Raw genomic sequence first — 24313 nt, forward strand, 5'->3', positions numbered from 1 at the left:
TGGATTTTAAATGAGCCCAAGTTTTTCCATCATGCTGTTATTATTTTAAGGTCTCCCCGCTCACCTTCTAATCAAACTGAATGGACAAATGTGTTGGTACAAGTAAAAACTTCTGAAATAAATTAATCTTTTACTACAGTAACATTGTTGGACTCTGGAAATCTTAGTTAAATGTAATCTCTAATTTGAGTTATTTAATCCTTGGGGGAAACAAACAGCATGCAAATAATTGTTTTTAACTAAATCACTTGGTGCACAGTAAGTGGTACCCTGGCTGTAAATACCATCTTTGGAGGAAAAAAAACAACAACAAAAAAAAGCAGTGCCAAGTTGTTTGCTTTAATATTGATTGAAATGATTATGCCTTAAAACAATTTGGGAAAGCCATATTGCTATTTGCATATTCACACAGGGGAAAAATCTTAAATTATGATTGTAAGCATTTAGTTCCCAATAAATAATGACATCTTGTGTGTTTTTTAGTTCTTTATATTCTAAATAAACCAAAAATATGTTTCTTACAAGCTTTGGAAGCATAGTCCCCTCCATGCAGGGTCCAATCTTCATAGATGAAACTAAACATTTGCAGTTTTGACATTTGTAGTCATTTAGATTATTGGGGCAGCCTCAATTATTTCTCAATTGGGATTGCATCACACTCAATGATTGCATTGAGTTTAAATGTTGGGCTATATGTAAAGATTTCAGAGTGAATACACAATCCTGCATAAGCTACATTTATACAAAGAATCTCCATATTTACCAGTGGTGGTAGCATATTTGTTTCTATACGTCAGTCCAGCCCGTTTCCCCGCTGAGCTGAAATGGATGAGGCTTGATTCCACTCCATATTTTGTGTCCCGCTCTGTCCTGTCGGTCCGTCTGATCCGAACACGCAGCGCTCTCCAGCAGCCCTCACCATTTCCACTTCAGCGCAGCCTCCAGAGGGGCTCCTTTCGCTGGACCAAGTTGAGCCACCCTCTTGAATTCATGTGACACCTACACAGTCCTTTTCTCTGCGCCACTTATTCTTGGCCGCGCTTCGACTTGCCGCTCTGCTCCGGGAAATGTGTCGGTAGACATTCATACTAGTTGAGCTCCAAATAACATGTACATGAGCAGTCATTAAGTACCTGCGGACCTGCTGCAGGAGGGGGGAAGTTTTGTTTTATTTTAATTTAATTTTTTTCACGGCTGGGAACCTGAAATCACTGAAGGATCTTTACACAAGTGGACAATGCTGAGACTAGAGACTATCATCTGCACTTTTTCTGTGCTGTCAGTCGCAGCAAGAGCAGATTTTAAAGCACGGAACTGCAGCGAGGTGAGGGAGGCTTGCCAAGAGAGGGGCTTCGCCTTCGCACATGTTCCTCACCAGGAGATCCCGGGTAAGTCTGCGCAACCTTTCTGACAGTTCAGGATTGCTATAAAGTAATTTATTAACAACCATAAAGATTAATGTGGGTCACTTTTAAAAAAAGGGACTGCATTTTTTACCCTTGGTTTGCATATTATACAGATCACTCATATAACATATCAACCACCTGTCCTTAAAGTCCTCCTGTGAGGGATCTGCTGCTTAAAGGGCTTTAACTATCTGGATATTGATTAAGACCAGGTTGAAGCCTCCATGCGTCCCTCAGCTTGCACCAGTGAGGTGGCTATAGATCTGTCTGGTTTATTCATTAAAGTGAGAAGATTTGCTCGTTGTTTACTTATGTTCACTTCTTTCCAAAAGTTCCAACGCTGCAAGGGTCCCCTCATGAATTCATTGATGGTTTCAGGTCTGACTGTGTCCAGCAGAGATTCCTGACTGACAGGTGTAAAAAGTGGCTAAGTGTGCTGAAATCAGCTTCTGTCCAGTGAAAATTAAATGAAATAACAACGTACAGCTGTGTTACCATGGTTTCAACTATGTTTTCAGAAAACTTGTTCTAAATTGAAAGCTCTAATCACTAGGATAAACAACAAATAAATAAATGAATAAATAAATAGATAAATAAATAAATAAATACAACTGAATATTAGTTATTTTTATTTTTTTTAAATTGTATTGTGATTACTGTCTCAAAACTCATCACGTTTATCAGTATGACAAAGGCATTAGAGTTGGGGCAAACAGTTGTCACATTATATGGGGTGCTAAAAAGTGTTACGTATTTGACCAGTCACTCTACTCTCCAATGGTCACTTTGTGGAAGACGCAACACTACGTGATTAGGGGTCATTTTGTAATTTTCGTGGCTCAGTGTCATATTTTATATTTTATTAGCTCCATTACTTAGACCTAATAAAAAGCTCTAGGTAATAGGTTGTGGTAGCTGCCTTGAAATATTTGTCAAGAACTCAGTTGACGTTTGTTGTCTCATGCATGTACAAATGGGTTTAAATGAATCATGGAATGTGGAATCGGTTGTGGCTTTAATCATTTCTGAATTATTAAAGCAATGGCTATTTTCACATTTTCATCAAACTCCCTGCTCAAACACAATAATTTACAAATTCACAAATGATCATTGCTTCAAATAAATGCTTTCCATGCAAAGTGCATTATCTTGCAACTCATATTTATGCTTTGTCCGAAAAAAAAAAAGATTCCGTATTTTGTCCTTAAAAAATAATAGACCTTGAAATATAATGCTATTTGTTCAAGAAAACTTCCAAGCTGTTAACAAGTTAAGCCCCTTTTGCACTGGACAGCTGGACCCTGGTCGGCCCAGCTTGATCATTTTTTCATAAGCACTTCCAGCCCGGTATCACGCCGCTCTCTGGAACCCCAAGAGCTGCGGTTCCAATCGGGCGGGCCAGACCCGGCCGGTTTGGAGTTAGCGGTTGATTGGTTCATTGGCTGCGGGGGCGGGACAAAGATCAGATCTCTGGATCAGAGGAGAACTAGACTTTCTCAATGGCTGTCATTTCAATATGGTGCATCAATAAATTCCCATCATGATCTATTCTTACCCTACACTGGGATTACAATCGCCTCTTCAGCCAAAGAGGGTAAAGCTTGACCCATAAATGTAAAGATGAGGGAAATGTTTCCCTCAGCTTCCTCGGCTCATGAGCGCATACAGAAAAAGCGGGACGGGAGACCCAAGAAGAAAACCGTTCTGTGGTCGCTTGGGGGAAGAATTCAATTTACGTGATGATCCCGCTCAATGCAAAACGACCAGGGCTATAGGACCAGTAGGACCGGACCGGGTCAAATGGAGCCGGGCTGGGCCAGGCCGGACCCTGCAGTGGAAAAAGGGCTTTAGAGAGACAAATGAGAACATTTTGAGGAGGGCATCAGAGTTAACTGATTGGATTACCTTCTAGGCACTGAGTGGCTGCTGGAGGCAAAGGACTAGTAGTACTGTTTCCTTTGGTATGTAGTAAGGACAAAACAAATCCTCAAAATGCTTTCCTCTCGAAGTCCAACATGTTTAAGATTCTTTTGGAATTCAAATATTTTTACTTTTACATCCTTATGCCTTCTCCTGAGATAAATTGTCTGAGGGGCTGTGTTCTTAGTAGGGCTGTTGTAAACGAATATTTCAGTAATTGAGTAACCTATCGATTATTCTTACAATTAATCGAGTAATAGGATAAAAAAATTTCCAAATTAATATATTGGTAAATCTGCCATAACACCGGTGCTACTATCGGATATCAATATCAGTCCAATTTTTCATTTTTGCGCTTCCGTAACAGTTATTTTTTGTAGTTTAGAAAATTAACCTGTAACTTTCTAAGTTAACCTGAAGAAAAGTTATACAAAGATCTGAAATTATATTCAATTTAATAATAAAGAGGCAGGCTCACAAATACGCTTATAAAAAATGTCTATGCTCCAGCTTTTAGTTTATGTGTTCATCTTCAATCAGTTTAATAGATGAACTCTCACCTTGCCCCATACCTGTCAAGCTTTGGGTTTGAGAATACGGGAAATGTCATCTGGAGAGGGGGAGATGGGGAGAGGCGAACAAACCAATGTAAGATGGGGGTGGAGGGGAGGAAATAGACCAGGGGACAGACAAACGTAACTCCGGGGTGGAAAGACGAACAAACGTAAAATGGGGGCAAAGGGGAGGAAATAGACCAGGGTACAGACGAACGTAAGTCCGGGGTGGGGAGATGACCGGTAGACCAGGGGACTAACGTAAGAACGGGGGGAGCAATACGAGATATTTACGGCACCTTCGTTTGTCACACTCAGAAACTCATCTACCAGCCATGTGCCGCCATGATGATTTCCGCCATCCATTTGTTGAAACTGGGGTAATATGAAATGTATTGTGCAGTTCATCCATAAAGCTACACTTACACTGTAAGCATCAACTACTCAGCCGCACGCCGGGTTCAGTCTATCCGCTCACCTGTATAAATACTCCTGCAGCACTCACTGTTCGCTCTGAACCAACAGCGCCCAGAGGAGAAAAGCTGCCGTACGCCAGGCATCGTGCCAGTCATTTAAAGCATGTCTATTGGTCCCCCAAAAACGATGAAAACCCGGGCATTATCATCAATCAATAAAAACCCCACGGGCTGAACTTGAAAATTGTATGTTATGCCGCTAACACTTAGCTTTCGTCAACAACTCAGAGGCGGAAGTCAGAGCTCCACGCAACGCACATAATGGTCCAGCCGGAACACGGTGCACTAAATAAGAAAACATAAATTAACAAAGCTTCGAGACACGTAAATTTTCCTCGAGGAATTTTAACAATCGAGGTACTTGAATCATTCAAGGAATCGCTTCAGCCCTAGTTCTTAGAAAATACTTTCTGCTTTTAAAATCATGGTAACAGTGTGCTGTTTTGATGGTAATTTCATTTTTAAAACAGCTATAATAGACTGCTGAAAAGTTCTCATGATAATCATTAAAACCACTGATTGCTTCTTCCTTAATGGTTACAATAATGATCATTTATTTATTTATTTTTGTATTATAAAGCCTCAACCAATTAGGAATAGGTTGGAATCAGTTTTATTCTGATCACAGTTGTGTTTCCGCTATTCAACAAATGCGTCAAACCAAAGTCTCCCAACATTTTCTGTGTGTAAATACGTCGACCAAAATCATGTACTTTGATGCCCTATTCTTAGTTTAATAAAAAATTCAGATAAAGCTTAGTGACACATCCTTTGAATCATAAAATTGGATGATCTCACTGATCTTTCATTTTCAGTTGGATTCAAAATGACTACCTCTATCAAAAAACCTGAAGCACTTTTTTTTGCAATCGCTCATAATATTGATCAGATGTTCAGATCTAAAGAAAAGCAAAATGTTATCAGCAAGGAAATATTACAAGTGCTTCTGTTTTTTTTTTTAAAGATTTTGTTGGTATTTATTAACAGTTGTCAGACAGGAAACTGGGTTATGACAGAAAGGGAGAAGACATGCGGCAAAGGTCATCAGGCCAGGACTTGTACCTGTGACAGCCTCGTCAAGGACTAAGGCCTCCATACACGCTTTACCCCGGCAACATCACTACATCTGTTGTTATTGTTGTTCTTGTTGCCATCATTGTAATTCCGCAACCTTCTATAAAGTTTGTTACTTAGAAAGAAACAAAGAAGGCATAATGGAGTGTATACAGCAACTGGCACACCTATAGATGTACTTGTCATTGTTGTGCACTGAAATTGTCAAACCTTACGCTTCTTTCATTTAATTAACACATCATTTACTGTTGTTGCCTTAACTATGAGCATATGATGTGCACATTTTAGCTAAACTTAAATAATAATATAAGTTCTAGTTTGAACTTTGAAACAGTGTTTGCTACAACCCAAATCAAATCAGTTTCAAATGAGTTCAAAAGGCTTTGTTTTCAAGCTGTCCCAGCCGGACACATGTCACATGTCATTAGCGTAATGCTCCATCATCAGCGACTCTTTCTATAAAGCAGGGAATCTGGCACACATTAACGGCTGCATATTTGATAACAGGCACACCTGTTCAGGGATTGGTTGAATAACAAATTGATTAAATCTTATGGATCTGTGTTGGTGACATCACAGCTAATCTCCCAAATGAGTGATAAATTTCTCTCTTTTTCTTTAATACGAGAATGACGGCATCCTGAATACTTTTGTTGTGATCTTTGAATGAGTTGCAAGATTAAAAGAATTCCTTCAGAGACAACATGCAACTCAGCAAAAATCATCCGCTGCAGGCGTGTTCCTTATTGCAACATCTTTATTCTAACAGTGTAGATCCCACATTAAATCATGACATGACTAACAAGTGAATTAGCTTCTTGATTGAAACGTTAAATTGTTTCAATACAACTGTATGCAACAAGTGTAAGACGGTAAACAAAACATTTCCACTGTGTTTTTATTAAGCCATGCAATTTAGAATGATCTCCTTTGTAGTTGATCATCCGAACTGTAGCAAATGTGTTAGTTTAATAATCAATTATAAATAAAAAATTGAGGCATTAAGTTTATGTCCTTCTGAAGAGTGGAGAAAGTACTTCTTATTTTTAAAAATGGTGGAGCAAGCTTTATTTGCATCACATTTTTTGACTCGTCAAAAGTCTGACCCACAATAATTTATTCTTGACTCAACCTGTGCCTCACTCTCTGTTTGGAAATAATAGTCTCCTCGTTGGAAGGTAAGGTTTGCTGGTCACACAAGTATTCAGGAATGGAGAGGAAGCTTAAAAAACCCTGAACCTAAATAAACTTTTGTTGTTTTATAACAGGGTTGGATCCCTCCTACTGACTGCAAATCAGTCAAAATATAGTATAATCTTTGGAAAATAACTCACAATTCTAGTGGAAGCTGCATGCTACTCGTTCTCCCTCTACTTGGTAACAGTCCTGTATGCGTTTGTTTCTTAAGGCTAATGATTTGATCTATCTAGGTGTCTGCTGCAATAAATCTTTCTCACCCACAGTAGAATTAAGATTGCAGTGACCATTTTGGAGGTTTAACCTTGCCATGGCCTCTTTAAATAGACATAGGAATTTGGCAGGAAAGAAAGGCCTTTTGGAAACTGAGCTCTGGATTTCTGGTGTACTGGTGTACTCTGGTGTATCTCTGGTGTACTAGTTCTGTCCCATTGAGCAACCTTGGGTCCATGTAATATTGAGTTGGGTAACTGTTAAGTTGGAGGAACTGGAGTTGGCATTTAATTCCTTTTGATCGGGCATAGATGTGTGTTTGGGAGGTCGGGATGGAAAGATGGCATGTCTGGGGTTTAATACTTCAACTTGGTTAACAGACTTTATGAATTCATTTACTCATACATTGACCTTGTTTACAACTGGCAGTAATATTTGCCCATGCTAATTAGATCGTGTCAAGACGGTGTTAAATGCAGGTGTAGACACACTGAAGGTGCGTTATCTTATTTTTAAAATCTGGATTAGTTTGGCAGTCTGACCACAATCGCTCTTAAGTAATAATGAAGGACCACCCTCTGACCTGAAAGGACTCTCTTTCAAGCTGCAGTTATTACCCAGATAACTCTCATTTTAAAAAGGAGAACATTCCATCACTGCTGTCAGCTAATTAAAGCCTAACAAACAGCCCTTTGAAGGAATAGATTAAAGACAGTAAATTTTATTAAATGCTTGTTGGACAGCTTTGTAGTAGAACATGTATTCCCTCACAACTCCACCAACCAGCACCGGCTGGTTCTGCTTACATGGAATTATATATTTTTTGGTTGTATGGTGTCTTGAGTCAACCACCTAACCAGAATATCAGCTCAACGGCAGCATGCTTAATGTTTTAACGCAGCACTCTGATTGCATTATAGATGTTTTGCACAGCTAACAGTTGAGGGGGGGCGGCCTGTTTGTTTTTATCATTAGTGTCTTTTTGCTGACACTGAGCTCGTGAAGCCACACATTATTTATTCACCTTCTCCCCTCTCATTTAGTGTCTCTTAAGATGGATAATTGAACCCCTCAAGAGTTTTGTAACAAAAAGACCTTTCACATTATGCAACATAGGTAATTTTCAAGCATGATAAATGTCTGAATAATAATGTAGCGCAAGTGATTAAATGTAATTGTGATGTTACAGAAACACATCAGAGCTCATCTCTATTATTGAGCTGATAGTTATGTGAATAACATGGAGAAATGTTTACTTGCATGTAAACCAAGTATCTGGCGGCAGATTTTAATACCTGATGTGAATAGTTGTTGCTTGGCCTGTCTGTTTATATCTGAATAAGACAGGATTAAAACGCCATGCCATTTGCCCTTAAAGAACTTTGTAACTCACTTATATATTGGCTCATTGCCCTTTTGAAATACTCATTTTCACACAAACTTTGCTTTCCTGTCTGATCTCAAGGTTTTGCTTCTGTGTAATAGTGCACCAGCCCCTCCTGCATCAAAACACACCCACAACATTAAGCTGCCTCCCTTGTACTCTCACATTTGCGATGGTGTTGTCAAACTTGCAAGCTTCCACCTGTTTCCTCAAATTGTAACAAGGGTAATTTGGGCCATCCATCTGTTATCGATATATCTATTCATTATTCAAACCAGTTTATCCTTGGAAAGTTTCAGGGGCTGGTGTATATCTTCAGCAGTTAATGGGCAAGAGGCGGGGTGCAGCCTGGACAGGTTGCCAGTCCATCGTAGGGCAACATAAAGACACACAAGACAAACAATAATGCACAGACATGGACATCTTAGAGAGCCTAGTTTGACCAACAGTTCAGAGAGAATATGCAAACTCCAAGTAGAACCCAGTAACTTCTTGTTGCACCTCTGTAGCGTTCATTATGACCAGACGCTTACATTTTTGTGCCATCAATCTCTCCAAAGATTCCTTTTCAAAAATGTAATGTAATGTTGCAGAAAAGGTTATATGTCTTTCTATGCAGCATATGTAAAGATCTATTTTAATTTCACATACTGAATTTTATTTATTTATTTGAGTTGATATTTTTTTTATTTTGTTTTGCTTGCTTTCTTGCATATGGACAATAAAATGAATTCTGATTCTGAACCTTTGAAATATTACCTACTTGTAAGATAAACAGCTGGCAGTGATAGACCTTTACATCGTTATAAAACCAGAGAAAAAGAAGGGGGAACAGAGAAAGATGTCATTTTAAAATCCAGAAGTCCACTTTAAAGCCCATGTATAAAAATGATGTGCATCTGCCATTTGTGCATAATGTAAGCAGTCACACAAAATGATAACTGCTAGCCCCTAAAACAGCAATAAATGTAATTATGTAACAATTGTGGCATGGCAATGCAGGGGGCTTTCAATGTGTTAAGGAACTGTTTAAGGGGTGGCACGGGAGCATGCGTGTGTGGCAGACGGTGAACAGCTTAAGTGGCAACATTACCTTGGAGTTCGTATTGCACTGCTTGTATGTTAGTTGGTCCTTGGGGGTCTTGGTGAAGAGTGACTCTCCAAGCTTCATGCTTAGTGTTTCTGTTGTCCATGCAGCTGCCTCCACACTCTTATAGCTCGCTGATGATACGGGAAAAATTTCAGTTCTGATATTACTGGTCCTGGTCTAAATGAGTCATTTTATCTACATGCTGTGTGTGCTTGTAGAGTGATTAACTGCCATGGATTGATTCCTTGAAATCTCTTGTAATAGCTTTGAGCATCAGCTTTTAATATGAGCAGCGTTTCAATCCTGTTACTTTGTGAGACATGAGATTAGACTGAGACATTACACATCAAGTTATATAAGGCAGATTTTCTTTACTGTCTTTTTAAATGCTATTCATTAGATCTTTCCCTTTTTTTCTTTTACCATTTAAATCTTTGGCTAGAGATAAATCGTTATAAATTTAAGCGCTTGGCTCAGCCCTGCTGCTCAAAAGGCATGAGTTGAAGGCTTTTTTCTATTAAGCCATTCCTGAACCAGTGGGAAAATCAGAAGCAGTTTACCTAGGCTAGTGGGAGAAACTGGACTATTCCTTCTGTAGTCCTCATTTTAGGAGGAAGAGTAGAGAGCAGAGTGACATTTCCACAGCCATGTCAAGCTTTTTTGTTTTGGTCCACTATGTTTTATCAATTCAAAAGTCAATGCAGCCATATTATATTTCAGAGCAGTTGCTTCTTCCTCTGCCGAGAAGCTTTTTGGAGATGATTCCATTTTTCAGCCGGACCTTAGACCTGTCCTCACTGGTACATGGTTCAGTGAACACTGGATCACTGTGCTTGACTGGTCAGCAAACTCACCTGACCTAAATCTTATAGAGAATCTGTGAAATATAGCTAAAGGAAGGTGGGAGACACCAGATCTAACAGTGCAGACAGAATGAAAAATGCTTTCAAAGCAGTTTGGGCTTCCTTATCGCCTCAATATTCACATTTTCTTTGGAACTGAATTTGGTGGGTCTATTAGCTGAAACCCATAATTATCAAATTTAGCAGAAACAAACAGTTGACATTCAGTCATCCTCAATAAATTACAGTATTATTAAAGTGTTCATTTATTTTTGAAATTCAAATCACCAAGTGAAACTCCTTATATTAGTTACCTTATTAATTACACACAGACTCGTGTTTTCAAGCCTTTATTTCTGTTAATTCTTACATCAAATGAAAAGTTAACATTTAGAAGTAAAGTATTTCATCTGACCAATAAAGTAAAACATTTTTATGACAGAAATGACGGCTGAATAAAAATTATGTTTAAAACCTTTAAGTAGGTTTTAAACATAATTTTTAATTATGAAAATATGTACTTTTTAAAAGGACATATTTTCAAAATGTACTTTTACTCTGACAAATTACCCTTATTAGCAAATTTATTCTAACTTATTGAATGATTGTATATCAGTAATGAATTTATGTATGTGTTTTTGAATACAATTACTGTAAAATACTTTTCAATTGTATTATAATGTATTATATTTATATTAAGACTGTTAAAATGACAATAAAAAATAAATATTGTAACTAAAATTCTCATATATTATTTTAGCAGTGTCGTAAGACTGTTTGCTTTTCTGTTTGAGAATAACTAGGTCATGTTTTACTCAATCTTACTATATCATAACAATCTCATACCAGTCTATGCCAACTCCACATAGACTAAACCGGTGTTCAAAACATGTTTTTAGAGTTAAAAATGAAAGTCTTAGTTTCCATGATTCATTGTGTTTGATTAGAGGAACCGGGTCAGATGACATGACAGCAAGTAGACTGTTATGATCCAAAGTTTAAAAGCTGAGAAGGTAATTTGACAACCCCGAGGCCGTTCCTTTGCCTGCTGACCATGGCTGAAACCTGTCAGCAGCTACATCCTGATAAACTTGTGGATTGCAATAAAAGACCTTGGTGTTCACTCATCCAGAAATCCAAGTCGCGTCTAACTTTAACTTTTTAATTTGGGTGTGACAAATTAACTATCATCCTCTTCATCAGTCTGCTTTTTCACAGCACTTGTTAAGGATCTGATCTGGGTTTGGTCTTGTCCCTGCTGTCTCAGTTTCCTCCAAGAGGATTACCCAATGTCTGAGACTAGATATGGAAAGTGAGTCACACAGCAGTCTGCTGGATTCAGTGGAGCTTCTATTCAGCACTAACATTTGACGTCCATCTCTGTTTACTGCCAGTAAGTACAGAGAAGTAGGACAGAAATAACTGTGCTGATATTTTATGTGATCTTTTGCATACAGAAGGCAAACAACCTTCACTGAGGACTCTGATTTGTGCAGATTTACCCTGGTCAATGAAAAGGGCCATAACAGTAAATACTCGCAGTGACCATGTCAAGTTTGCCTCTCCAGCATATCTCACTGCAGCGGTGATAGGTTGTGAAATTATTGTGACCTTTCTGTCAGTACACACGTGTGGAAATAGATCCAGAGGCTCCTTAAAGGGATCACGAATTTCAATAGATCTGTGGCATGTTTATGTTTCTCCATTTCCCTCAACAAGCATCAAAATATTTGCGATGAAAGTGCAGACGATATGGCTCGTGGTTGGTTTTTGTGTTTGTATATGGCTGCAACAATGTTTGTGCCGCCGTTCAGCTATAAAATGTAATGTGAATCTTTCTCGGCATGGGGGGTACTGTCAGGGGGACAAAAAAAGTCCAAACAGTCATCAATTTTCCCGTGGCAGAGGGGATTTCTCAAGCGCTGTCTCCATCCTTGTGTCATCAATCATGCTTATGAATGCCAAAGTGGCCTCATGATGGGCTCTTTCAGCGGCTGTTCTGTCTGAAAGCTGCAAGAAACATTGCGCCCTACAATTTATACACACAGCACCCTGCAAATGTATTGGAACTCCTGGTAAAGGTGGGTAAAAGAAAATCTTTAAAAAAGTAGCTTTCATTTCAGTAGCATAATTTCAAACGTAATCATTTAACAACACCAAAATTACCCACATCACAATTTGTAGGAGCCAATCAAATCCTACTATAAAAGGAATGTACAGTACATTGAAAAAGTATTCATGCCTTGGTACTTTTTCACGTTATGTTACAAGTACAAACTTTAATATATTTTATTTGGATTTCATATGACAGGCCAACAGTAATTGTGAAGCGGAAGTGGTTTCCTTATGTTGTGTGAAATTTGCATTTTCAACTAGGACACTTAAAAGTTTTTTAAAAAGATAGCCTACAAATGTCTAATCCTTTTTGCAACTACCACAAAAGTGTGCAATTCTTCTGTATTCTGTATCTGTGAATATGAATTTTCCAGTCTTACTATAGATTTTAAATATCAGTAATGTCTGAACTTTGACTGGGCTATTCTAATACATGCATAAGCTTTCAACTTGTTGTTCAACTGTAGCTCTGCTTGTATATTTAGGGTTGCCCTACTAGAAGGTGAACATCCATCCCATTTTCAAGTTTTTTGAAAATGAAGTTCTTAAAGGTTTTCTTTAAGATTTTCTTCAAGATTTTCCCTGTATTTAGCTTCATCTATCTCTCCTTCAACTCTGGTTTAGCTATGTATGCCATGAATTTCTAAAATAAATATACAAATTATGTATGATTTTCTCTCCACCTCACTATTTTTGGTCTATTCTGTTGGTCTATTACAAAAACAGATCCTTTATTTGTAATTATATCAGAATATAGATAAGCTCAAGAGGTATAAAACTTTTTGTTTCCTTGGGGTATACAGTAAATGTAGCAAATCACAGAGGACTCTTCTCTTAGCTTCTCCTCAATTTGGCAAAGACAGATAACCATCGCATTTAAATGAGACGGGGCTGTTTTGATTTTAACTTAGGAAGTGGCTTTAGGAAAATGCCTACTTGTCAACATTTACCAACACATTCTCACTCCCGACTCGTCATATATTGACGATTACCTAGGTTTGTAGTCAGTAATAATTAAAACGTTTGAAAAAAAAAAAAAAAACTGGAACTGGAAAACCCCAAATTCATCTTCCCATCTCTGACTGTGGGGAGAATTAGAAGGGAAGTTCCTTCACCAAATCCCCAGAGCTGACTGTAAGAAAAGGCCAGTTAGACGATTGCTTTTGTGACGCCAACAAAGTTAATTATGTCAGTGTACAGTAATTTTATTTTTCCTGACCTGTATTTAATTTCATTATGTCTGCTTCTCTGCACATCCCAGTGCATAGATCAATTTTAATGTTTCTTTAACAAAGGGAAGGTTTATGTTTTCAGGGTTGCTATTTTTAATAACAAAGTACTGTCTGTAAAATATCCCTCGACTCCAATCCTATTTGTGACTCAAACATTTATCTTATTTTGCTTTTTGCCTCCAGCAGAGCTTAAGTCTAACTCTATTTTTCTGCTAAACCCCTTCTTTAAATTTTATATCACCAACAAAGTGTGTATAGAAGGGTGTTTAAGTGTCAGCATTGCACCTTATGTGCTCTTATAAGGTTGAGTGTGGCAACACACCGAGGTGTGTACTTTATTAATCTTACAAAAATGGGCAGAAAAATCTTTCCTTTTAGTATCTAGTGTATTTCTACAACATACAATGAAAGCAAAATTACATATAAAGCACACAGTGTTACAGAAGCTTCTACAGAGGTTGTGTGGTTTGTTCACATTGCTGTCACACAGTTGTTGTCCTTTTTAATAAATTGGTTTGGAACTATTACTGCATGCACAGCCATAAAAAATTAATGTTTGTCAGACTCATTTAAGCTAAATCCTTGCTGGTATTTTGAGCTTCTGGGTCCTGTCAGCAACTGTCCAATTAAATTTGAACCTGCAGTTACTAAGAAAGATATTTTATTTTATTCTTTCCAAAAAGAGCAGGTGTTAACACATTTGCAGCATTTAATAATCCTGCTTTTAAACACTGTTGCCCACTCAACACGGGGCTGCACGCTTCATGCTTACAAAAATAGAAGCTCGCTTACAGTCTGTTATCTCTTTCGACCTTATTCAATTTATGCAAGAATGCCATGCTAAGAAAGTCAGACAATACAATTCCAGTGAAGTTACAAAAAAATACAGTTGAAAATAACGATGCGTAAGACTATTTGGGTAAGAAATACACATACGCTCATTCTTGTCATATATTTATTCTGTTTTTGTTTTGTGTTTTTTTTTGCTTGTTTTTTTGATGATTTGTTTTTAATTTAATAATTGTTTTGCATAGGGGGATGATTGTACAACACACAAGTGCTGCAATTTCTAAAAAATAAGAATTTTATGCATAATTTTATCCTGTGGATTTTCTCTAATCCAAACAGGGTTAAAAGTATACATACAGGCTTAGTTACAGGGAAGCTGCATAATTTTAGAAGCTACTAAACTGTGTAGAAGCTACTGACTGTGTACCGACTGGATATTTGGTGGAGTTGGTATAATTCCATTGAAATTGGAGCATTTTATGACATGGAAAAGGCTATGGAGAACAGTTAGCACATGTTCAAAACAGCAGCGACTGACTCCGTTCCACAAGGTCTATATTAGTCTGCCTTAGCCTGCCTGTGTTCCAAAACAGTTCTGATGATTGTTTGAACCAATGTCCTGTTGCCGTACATGGTTGAGTCCAAGTTTCAAAGATCTAAATATTTTTATCATTCCACTCATGCCTCACCGTGGCTCCTCCAAACATACCTCTTGTTTTTGCACAAATAATTTATTCCTTGTCTTAGACCTTTTTCCAGATGCCAGTTGGAACAAGGGCCATTTTTTGGACAGCACCTTCTCAGTCCAGGCTGATTGTAAACTTGCTTCACTATGAACAGTCACTCTAGAGTTCAAGCAGTTTTTTGTTTTTGGCAGACTTTAGGTGCTGAGCATCCAGACCAATTTCTTTTTATCTGAGGGTGACAGTTTGGGTCAGATGGTTGAACCTCAATCAATCTGGGTATTCCAGCAGAACGACTGTCCAAAGCACACTTCAAATCATGCTTTGGAAGGCTGGCATTAAGATTCCTGATTGACCTCCACAAAGATCTGACCTTAGCCCTGCTGTAAATGCTAGGAAACTAACCATCCTAAATGAACTCTGTCAATCTTAGTAGGAAGAATGATCAAAAATACAGTCCCAATTCTACAAGGCCTTTGTTTATGGCTACAAAAAGCATATAGCTTCTCTACAACCTTGCTTTAGGACATCTATTCACATATTAATGAGATATATTTCTTGTTATGTTATCTTGACAGGGTGTGGATTACAAAAGATGCACAATGATCTCAAAAAATTGCTGAACAGATATGTTGTGTAATGACTGCACATGGAAAAAGAATTGTTCAAATCTATCACTAAAATCATATACTCTATCAAAACTGAGGACATACAGTATATATTCTTTGTTGTCAAAGGTGCCAAGGTACTGGATGTAAGCATCTCCAACATGAGTAATTCTTCAGACATTTTTGGCATCTGCCTCTCCCATGATGTGTGAGCACTTTGATTCTCATTGTTTATTTATTCCTAAAAACTCTTTACAGAGTTCCCAGTGGTTTCTTCTTTTCAACCCGTTCACTGATCAGCCCGTTCCGAAAACAATCTTCCTGATCACTGTCTGGTTCTTTATTGACTTTAGAATCAATATTTGGCATTTGGGTGCCAACGTCTCATCTAGCCAGGTCCAAACCTAGTCATAATAAAACAAAACCCCCTCCAATGCCTCATTGTATCTATCTTTAGCTACTTGCTGCCAGTTCCGTCTTGTTGAGAACGTCTGAGGAGACGTGAGGTGAAACTTGAGTGGATTGGATGTTTTCCTTCATATTGATTTTGAAGTTGTTTTTGGATATTTTTCTCTTTTAGCATTTTTTGCGTCTTAGTGCTGCAACCCAAGAACATTTGCAGTGCCTTAAGGTTTAACAGCTTATTCCTATAAACATATCCATTAATCATGAGTTGAAGGTAATTATGAATGTAGGTCTTTTAAACTATCAGCAGCTGCTACATGTAATACAGCAATTTGCAATGTTCCACTTAGCAAACCGACATACAGAGTGGCTCCCCTTATCACCTCTCATCCCTGTGGGGCGGGGGTGCTGGGGGTTCTTCTAGGCGTGCTCCCCACATAGATCAAATATCCACATTGGACTTCACAAGCATCCACTTGGCTTTTCATTGCATACAACTCATCAAAGGCCAGACATAGAGCTAGATATGCTAATTTTGTTGTGCTTGTCACTCCAAAATGCGGCGCACATGGCGGTGGGAAATTCTGTACATTAATCATAATTGTAATTATATCGGGACACCTTTCACCTTGGCAAATAAAGCATATAAATATTTTATCACTATTACCCTCCATGTCAAATGTACTATATGTGGTGGTTGTATATTTATGTTCCTGTCAATAGTAAATTGAGGGTTTAGCATATTTTTTACCTGCTTACAGTCCCTGATTTAGGCCTTTTGGGTTCTTATTTTAATAAGCATTTTTAAAATGCCAGAGTTTGATAAAATGAATGTTTCCATTTTCCAGAAGCACCTGCTCAAAGTCAAAATTTAACCTTTTAGTACTGTGTGGATGACAAACATGTGATGTAAATTCTCATTAACTTACAAGAATACAGGTTTATTTTTAATTGAAAAACTAGTTAGGTAATATCTAAGACGATAATTAAAAACTAAAAATACTTAAATTGATTCTTCTCTATGCAGACTTTTTATTTATTAAATGAACTTCAGAGACACCTCTAGAAGGTTCATGTTTAAAAACATAAACATATGAAACACAGTTTTCTTTTTTTCCATTTTCACTTAAATGTGTTTTGACATTTCTTGATGATAACCAACAACATAGTGGTGTGGTATATAATTATGAAATAGATTACAATTTTCTAATTCAAATCTGAAAAGTAGGATGTGCAGCTACATAACACCCCCTATCACACCACTTACATAATCTTGTTTGACCAGCTGCTTTCTGAAGTGACCTAATCAGTCTACCTGTTGTTATTTTAACCTCAGTACAAATTTAGCTGTTTTGCAAAGGCTCCAGAAGTTTGTTCAAGAACCTTAGCGAAAAAACAGCGTCACACAGACCAGGGAGCACATCAGTCAGAGCAGCGATAAAGTGGTGGAGAAGTTTAAGTCAGTTTAATGTTTTAAAACAATATCCCAAGCTGTGGAGAGAGTGTGGCTCAACTGCAAGCCTACCAAGACACTGGTCTCCACTTAAACTGACAGACCAGGCAAGAGGGGCATCAACAACAAAAGCAGCTGAGAGATTTGATTAACTATGGAAGAGCTTCACATAGCCACATCTCAGGCACCTGTTAGAGGTTACAAAAATGGTACGAGTTGTGCAAAGATTCAGCTTCCATTTCCACCATAAACACATAGAACTACAAGGGAATTTATTAGATTAAGCCCTATTTCTCTGTTAGATCAGCCTTTTTAGCTTTTTTGCGATCGAGAATGGGCAAAAAAAATTTTCTTTAGATGTGCAAAGTTGGTGGAGACATTCTAAAGGCTGAAGGCTGTAATTGCAGTGAAAGGCGGCTGAATACAAATTCACGAGCACTTGAAATGTTTTTCTTTAAAAAAAATGCCAAACCATGTATCATTTTTTCTTCCGCTTCACAAATGTGTGCTATTTTGTGTCAGTACTCTACCACGTATAACTCAGATAAAACCCATTGAACTTTATGATGAAAACTTGACAAAATAAAATAAAAAAAAGATGTCCAAAGGTTATGAATACTTTTACATGCACTAGTGTATTTACTAGAAAAACAGTGTCTTCAAATCTTCTTTAATATGTTGTCTGTACTCTCTGTGTTTTCATGCATTTTTCTATGCTGGAACTGACACTTTTAAAATGCCTCTGCATAAAAACACCCTATTGTTCAGTCGGCATTGTGTTTGTGCTGTTTTACTGCATTTTTATCCTTGTAGCAATGGCATGTTGAGGTGGATTATTATGATATATGTTCATAGATGAAAAATAATGGTGCATTTGCTAGGAGCATATAGCTATTCCAAAAATCTTTATTCTTGTCTCTTCTTTTTCTCTTTATGCAGAATCTCTGGAGGATAAAAAAAAATACTGTCATACCATCGCACTTTCCTTCTTTTATTGTAGACGTTTTCGTATCAGTGAGACTCTCTTTCCTCTTGAATATGTCCTCATTCACCCAAGGACATCTACCCATTGAAATGTTCTCCTCCCACTTATATAAAACATGAACAGGATTTTCATTATGAATTCTGACATGCCTCAAAAAGTGATAAGAATACATGCATTTAATTTTGATTGAGGCAAGTGCTAATTTCAAGAAGGAACTTGGCTATTCGGGAAGGAAAACCCTCTGGAGACATTAGTCAATGTGGAGAATAGATACTTTTAATACACCATAAGACTAGAGGCACAGACGTCAGCAATGCAGCTTCCATCTATTGTTTGTGTTAGCACAATAATAAAGCAAAAAAAAAAGTCTTTACCAAAGATTCTTGCAGTTTGGCCTTGTAAATGTGAAAATACTGTATGTTAAATACTTGAATGAACAAAAACAACATTATCAGGGATTGTATCAATAGGTAAATACACAATTGTGTCATTCATCAGTCTTCATACCAGTCCATCTTTACCTGTTGTAACATATGCAATTTCTGAGAACTAAAATAAGTAGATAGGAGAACAACACTGAGAATACTTAGTGTAGCTTTCCTGCTGTAATTATTAATGCTAAGAGTCAAGGCAATGCCCCAGTACTGTGTGAGAGCCGTTGCTGCAAAAAACAGCTTTGCTATCTTAAACAGAAACATCGTCATTTTTAATCATGTATTAAAGACTAACATGGTTAGCAATACAAAATCAACATATTGTCTTGTGACTTTCAAAAGGCTGCCAACAACTAACAATATATTGCTGCTTGTTTTATGACAGATGGTGTTGGTCAAAAGGATAACATAGAACAACTTTGTTCCCTGCTGAAAGACTTTCTCTCACTCTCCAACATTCTAAATCAAAGGTAGACAAGTCTGAACTTAGAGTAGATGTAGTTTACTATTAAATAACGTCTTACATCTTTGTACTTCCTCTGACTTCAGCAACATACATGGAGTTTTGCTTTAATTATTTCATCCATGTTTGAGAAATGCTTGAGTCTCCATGCCAGCCATTTGGGGCCACCTAAATGCTTGCTCTACCAAATCAAGGGTTTAGGTGCTTATTTCCACAAAGCTCCTCCTTGAAGCTGCAGTTTCCATCAGAGCTTCTGCCTCACTGAGCTTGCCTTGATTTTGACTTGAATTCATGTTGGTGTTTTTACACCTCAGAGGAAATAACATAGCTCAGATGAAAAACAGCAATTTTTTTTTCTTTTAGCAAAAATTTACCATGGAGAATCATCTATGTCTCAATCACTTGAGATTAGATAGGGACACACTTAATATATTTGTACAATTTTTGTTAATTTGACTTTTTTCCTGGAAAACCCTAGTTTTGATTCTTGCTTTCTGCTGAATGAATGCTTCATTACATTTACGCCGATGCAACAATTCATTATAGCAATTGATCAAATTTCCATGAGAAAAGGAAATGCTTTGAAGGCTATTTAATGCCTGGGACTGGCGTGCCATTGAAAGTCATTCTTTTGTGTTGTTATTTCATTTTAAACGTGGAGTTCTTGTCGTCTAGATTATCCATCAGTTAATGGGATTGTACCAGCAAACCCCAGAGAAAAGGCGATGACACAGTGCATACATTCTGCATTCAAATTACTGCTGTGAATGACTTGGCTGTTTAACTGAATATGGAATTAGTTTACATCAGCATTCAACTAATAGCCTCAGAATTACAATACGTTCTGTGTGCCTACTTTGAAATGTGCTTGTTTCTGCTTTTGTTGTAAATAACAACAACCTTTAGCTCTAAATTTCATTTGGTTTTAATACCATGGGGAAACAAGCAAGTTTTAGAGCCCTATATAATTTCCACATATGATCATAATGCCAGAAAGGATGTTGCATCTTCATTTATTTGTGCAGAATTCACCAACATGCTTTTAAGCTAAATTCATTAAATATTCTCTTCATGTCTTTGAACACTCCCTAACAGATAGTCTATTGATCCTAACCCCTTGAGCCATAGCAGGTGGGTATTAATTTGCTTGTAACAGCATATTTTCCAGTGTTTGTTTGTATTCAGTGTGTTTAATTCTGAGCTTTAAGTAACTATTGTCAGTCGAATGATTGTTGAGTTAATTTTAAATTTTTTCATTGCATATTTATGAGAAAAAAGATTATCAGGCAATTGTGTGACCTAAAAGGAAAATATTGCAGTAATAATAAAATATGTCTTTTATCTCTCTAGGTTTACTTATTCTGTGATTTGTTTTTTATGTTTTACTTATTATCAGTTAGCAGTTGGGATTTTTCTTGACCTAGCTACTCAATTTGCATCTTATTTTAGCCCAGTTCCCTCATATGTCCTGCTCTTAAGTTTACTCTTGCAAAATTGCAAATGTTTTTCTTGTTTTTTAGATTTTTTTTGGCACTTTATTGAACAGTAAATTGACAGGAAATAGGGTGGAGAGAAAAGTGTAAGACATGTAGTGAAAATCATGAGACAGGGAATTGAAACGAGGACAACCACGTCGAGGACAATGGCCTCTGCACATGGTTCATGTTGAGCGGCCCAGCGTCCCTACATGTGGTTCTTTTAGAATGAAGGAATGTCCATGTTTTCTCCACCACTGAATGATGTAGTTTAAAGAAGTTTAAAGACTCAAACCTATCATCCAATCTGATTAAGTGTGTTTGGCTTATACCTGCATGTGAAAACAGTTTTAGCTCCAAGCAATGTTTTACTTCCCTTTGACTTGACTTTGACTTGACTTGATTTCCCAGTTAAAAGTAAAAAAAAAATAAAAAATCTAAATTCAGTGTCTCAGAAAATTAGTACACTACATTAAACCAATCAAAAACGAATGTTTTAAGCACAAAAGTCAGGCTTCTGAAAAGTATGTACATTTCTATGCACCTAATACTTGATTGGGCCTCCTCTTGGATGAATTACTGCATCAATGTGCCATGGTGTAGAGGCAGCAGCCGGTGGCATTGTGTAGGTGTAATGGAAGCGCAGATTGCTTTGATAGCTGCCTTTCGGGCCTTGTTAGGTCTGGTGTCTCTCATCTTCCCTTCACCTTTTCTCCTTAGCCCACGTAAGACACCTCTGATGTTGTCTCTGATTCAGGGTGGCTTCTTCCAATAACCCTTAAACATAAGGGTAACAGAATTAGTTACAAGGAGTACTCAGAACAACAAAGTCAAAGTTTTGGAAAGGTCATTATAAAGACCTGCTCTCAATCCCATAGAAAGTTTGTAAGTATAGCTGAAAAAGATGTCTGCGAGCAAGGAGGCCTATATACAGTTGAAATCAGGTATTTGCATACACTGAATAAAAAGACATGAAGAGATTTTTTTCTCACTCTCTGAAGGTAAATCAGACTAAATTTTTCTTGTTTTAAGTTAGTTAGAATTACCAACATTTCTATTTGTTAAAAGCCAGATAATTTGGTGAGAAGTTTTTTTTAATAATTTTTTTTGTAACATTCCTCAAATTGAAAAGTTTACATACGTTTGGTTAGTTTCAGGAATAACCGTATTTTAAAATATATGACTTGGGTCAAACCTTTTGGGTTTCCTTCCAGAAACTTCTATAGGTCAAGTGTCACATTTGAGTTAATTAGAGTCACACCTGTGGATCTCATACCTGAAACCTGAAACACATTTCTTTTTTTGTTTGACACGATGGGAAGATCAAAATAAATCAGCCAAGATATCAGGAAGAGATTTGTGGCACTGCACAAGTCTGGCTCATCATCAGCAGAAAGGTTGCTTGCAGCTATTCACTTAGCAACCAGAGGCTTCCTATGAAAATGTAATGGGTGATAGAAATCACCTATGGACTGGAAATATTTGAAAGAAATACTGAGCCATAATATTGAATTCACAACTTTGAAGTTAAACAAAAGCAACTAAATTCAAAGCTTTATATCCTTGCAAATTGATCTTGGAAAGAAGAGGAAAGCTGGACTCATACCCCCAACATTGATCTCATAAGGGCTGAGAGTGACTTCGACTGTGACTCCATAAAAGGCTTGTCAGGGAGGACCAAGGGACACAGCAGATGGCAGAGACCATATGCTGTGAGTCTCTTCGGCCACGCACTCTGAGGAATACTTCAGAGAGGTGGCCTACCTTTGCTAGTTTATGCACAGGACACTGTGAATCAACTTGAGTCACAAGATTATTTACACAGTACATCCCTGTCACAATGTCATGAGTTACACATAAAGATCTCTTTAATTTTACACAGCAAAGAACTTCAAAAACAAACCCAGGTGTGGAGAACATGTGCCTGATAAAGCTTGTGAGGTAGCTTGGGTTAGTACCTTGAGAGATGTTATGAAAAATGAACATTTTGCATTTTGATTCAGTAATCAACAAAAACACATATATGTATTGCTTCCTTTAAATGTTAAACATGCAGTTGAAATATCTATAATTAAATCATATGCAGTAGGATTTCTGAATGTCCTACCTTTTCATTGTAGATACATCAGGAAGATCAGAATAGCAAAGCACATGTTCTAAAAGGTTTTTTTGACGAGGGATTTTGTCTTGCCACATACAGGTGAATACTAAGAGGCACTACATTAAAATGACTGTCCACCTAATCCTTATTACCGAGAATTCCCAGTGCAGTTCAAAGTCCTTTTTAAAGAACCATTTTGCATACTATTTAATTTATTTTCTCCAATGAATTCAGAAAGCAGATTGCACTAAATTCATGTTGATCGAGTTCAGCAAAAAGGAGGAGTATGCTCCTGTTTTTCATCAAGTGACAGTAGTTCTTACTCCAGCTGCAAACACAGAAGTGATCTAAGACACAAAGAAAAACTTACATTTTTTATCAATATTTAGATAACTCCAGGTTCTGATATGGTGAGGAAATCCTCTAAAAATAAAAAATGAACCAGATTTTTACATTACTCATGTAGTCTAATTACACCACTTTAATTTGACTTTATAAATATAAAATATTTTTCTTTAGATTCTACCATGGCCATCTCCAAGCCGTGGTACAATCTTGGAGGCAACAGTAAGCCAAGCTGTAAGACAGTGCTGTAAGACTCCTGTAATAAAGGATTGGTGTCCTGCAACATTTATTTTAATTTACGATTTTTTATTTTCCTTTGTTACATTATACAGAACAAAAAATAACATGCATAGTCAAAGAAAAACAGAACAGAGTGCAGGTGGCATCTTATTACAATCTTATTGTGTTTAGTTCCTGTAAAGGTTTCTAAACAATGTCCATTTTTCCCACAGTTCTTCAGCTACTGTTTGTTGTTGTCTATGCAAATGTCTCCATGTTGTGAATTTTCTCCACTAGGTCCATCCAATTGTTTAAGGTGGGGGCCGACCTATTAAACCTGAAAGAAACTGTTTTACTTTAAGAGGCTCTTTTGCAAAATTTTTGGGATTGTGGAGCCCCTTGGTAAGAACCCACAGGAAGAACAATTTTCCTGATATTCCAGACTCAAGTATGTAACATTTTACACAAAGTGTTACATACTTGCTGGTGATTATTATTGTTATCAATATATTTTTTTCTGTCTTCTTTTTTTGAGTCGAATTTGACAAACTTGATATAGTGACAGAAATATCTCCTGGCACTTGATAGTAGTGTTTATGTGGATTGAGGGTGATAAATTTACTTATATTTAAGTAAATCTGTTACCATAGTATGGTCATTTTGACTTGATCCATTTATTGTATTTTGCATACAGTATGTGTAGATACTGTATGTCTGTATAGTTGGGTGTGTTGCAGCTCAATTCTGTTTGTATGTTAATGGTAAGCTGTTAACTATATCAGTATTATACTGTCTTTAGCTTAACCCTCTAGTTAAAGTATAAATACATTTTGGAAATAAAAAGGTGGTG

At 37.1% G+C, this 24313-nt stretch overlaps 1 protein-coding gene across 2 annotated transcripts in view; it reads left to right on the plus strand.

The window, feature by feature from the left end:
- Window positions 1-872: 872 nt before the first annotated feature.
- The window catches only part of LOC102223888 (glypican-6-like), a 101192-nt gene continuing 77751 nt past the window's right edge, over window positions 873-24313 (plus strand). Inside the window, exon 1 of one of the 2 annotated variants that reach the window (XM_005799388.2) lies at window positions 873-1388. In XM_005799388.2, coding sequence (XP_005799445.1) covers window positions 1238-1388 — 151 coding nt within the window. In that variant the 5' untranslated portion in view covers window positions 873-1237. The remainder of the gene's footprint in view (window positions 1389-24313) is intronic. The other variant, XM_023337379.1, reaches the window with a different exon arrangement.

The sequence above is a fragment of the Xiphophorus maculatus genome, chromosome 7 (assembly GCF_002775205.1).
Source record: "Xiphophorus maculatus strain JP 163 A chromosome 7, X_maculatus-5.0-male, whole genome shotgun sequence".
In the NCBI taxonomy this organism is placed as follows: Eukaryota; Metazoa; Chordata; class Actinopteri; order Cyprinodontiformes; family Poeciliidae; genus Xiphophorus; species Xiphophorus maculatus.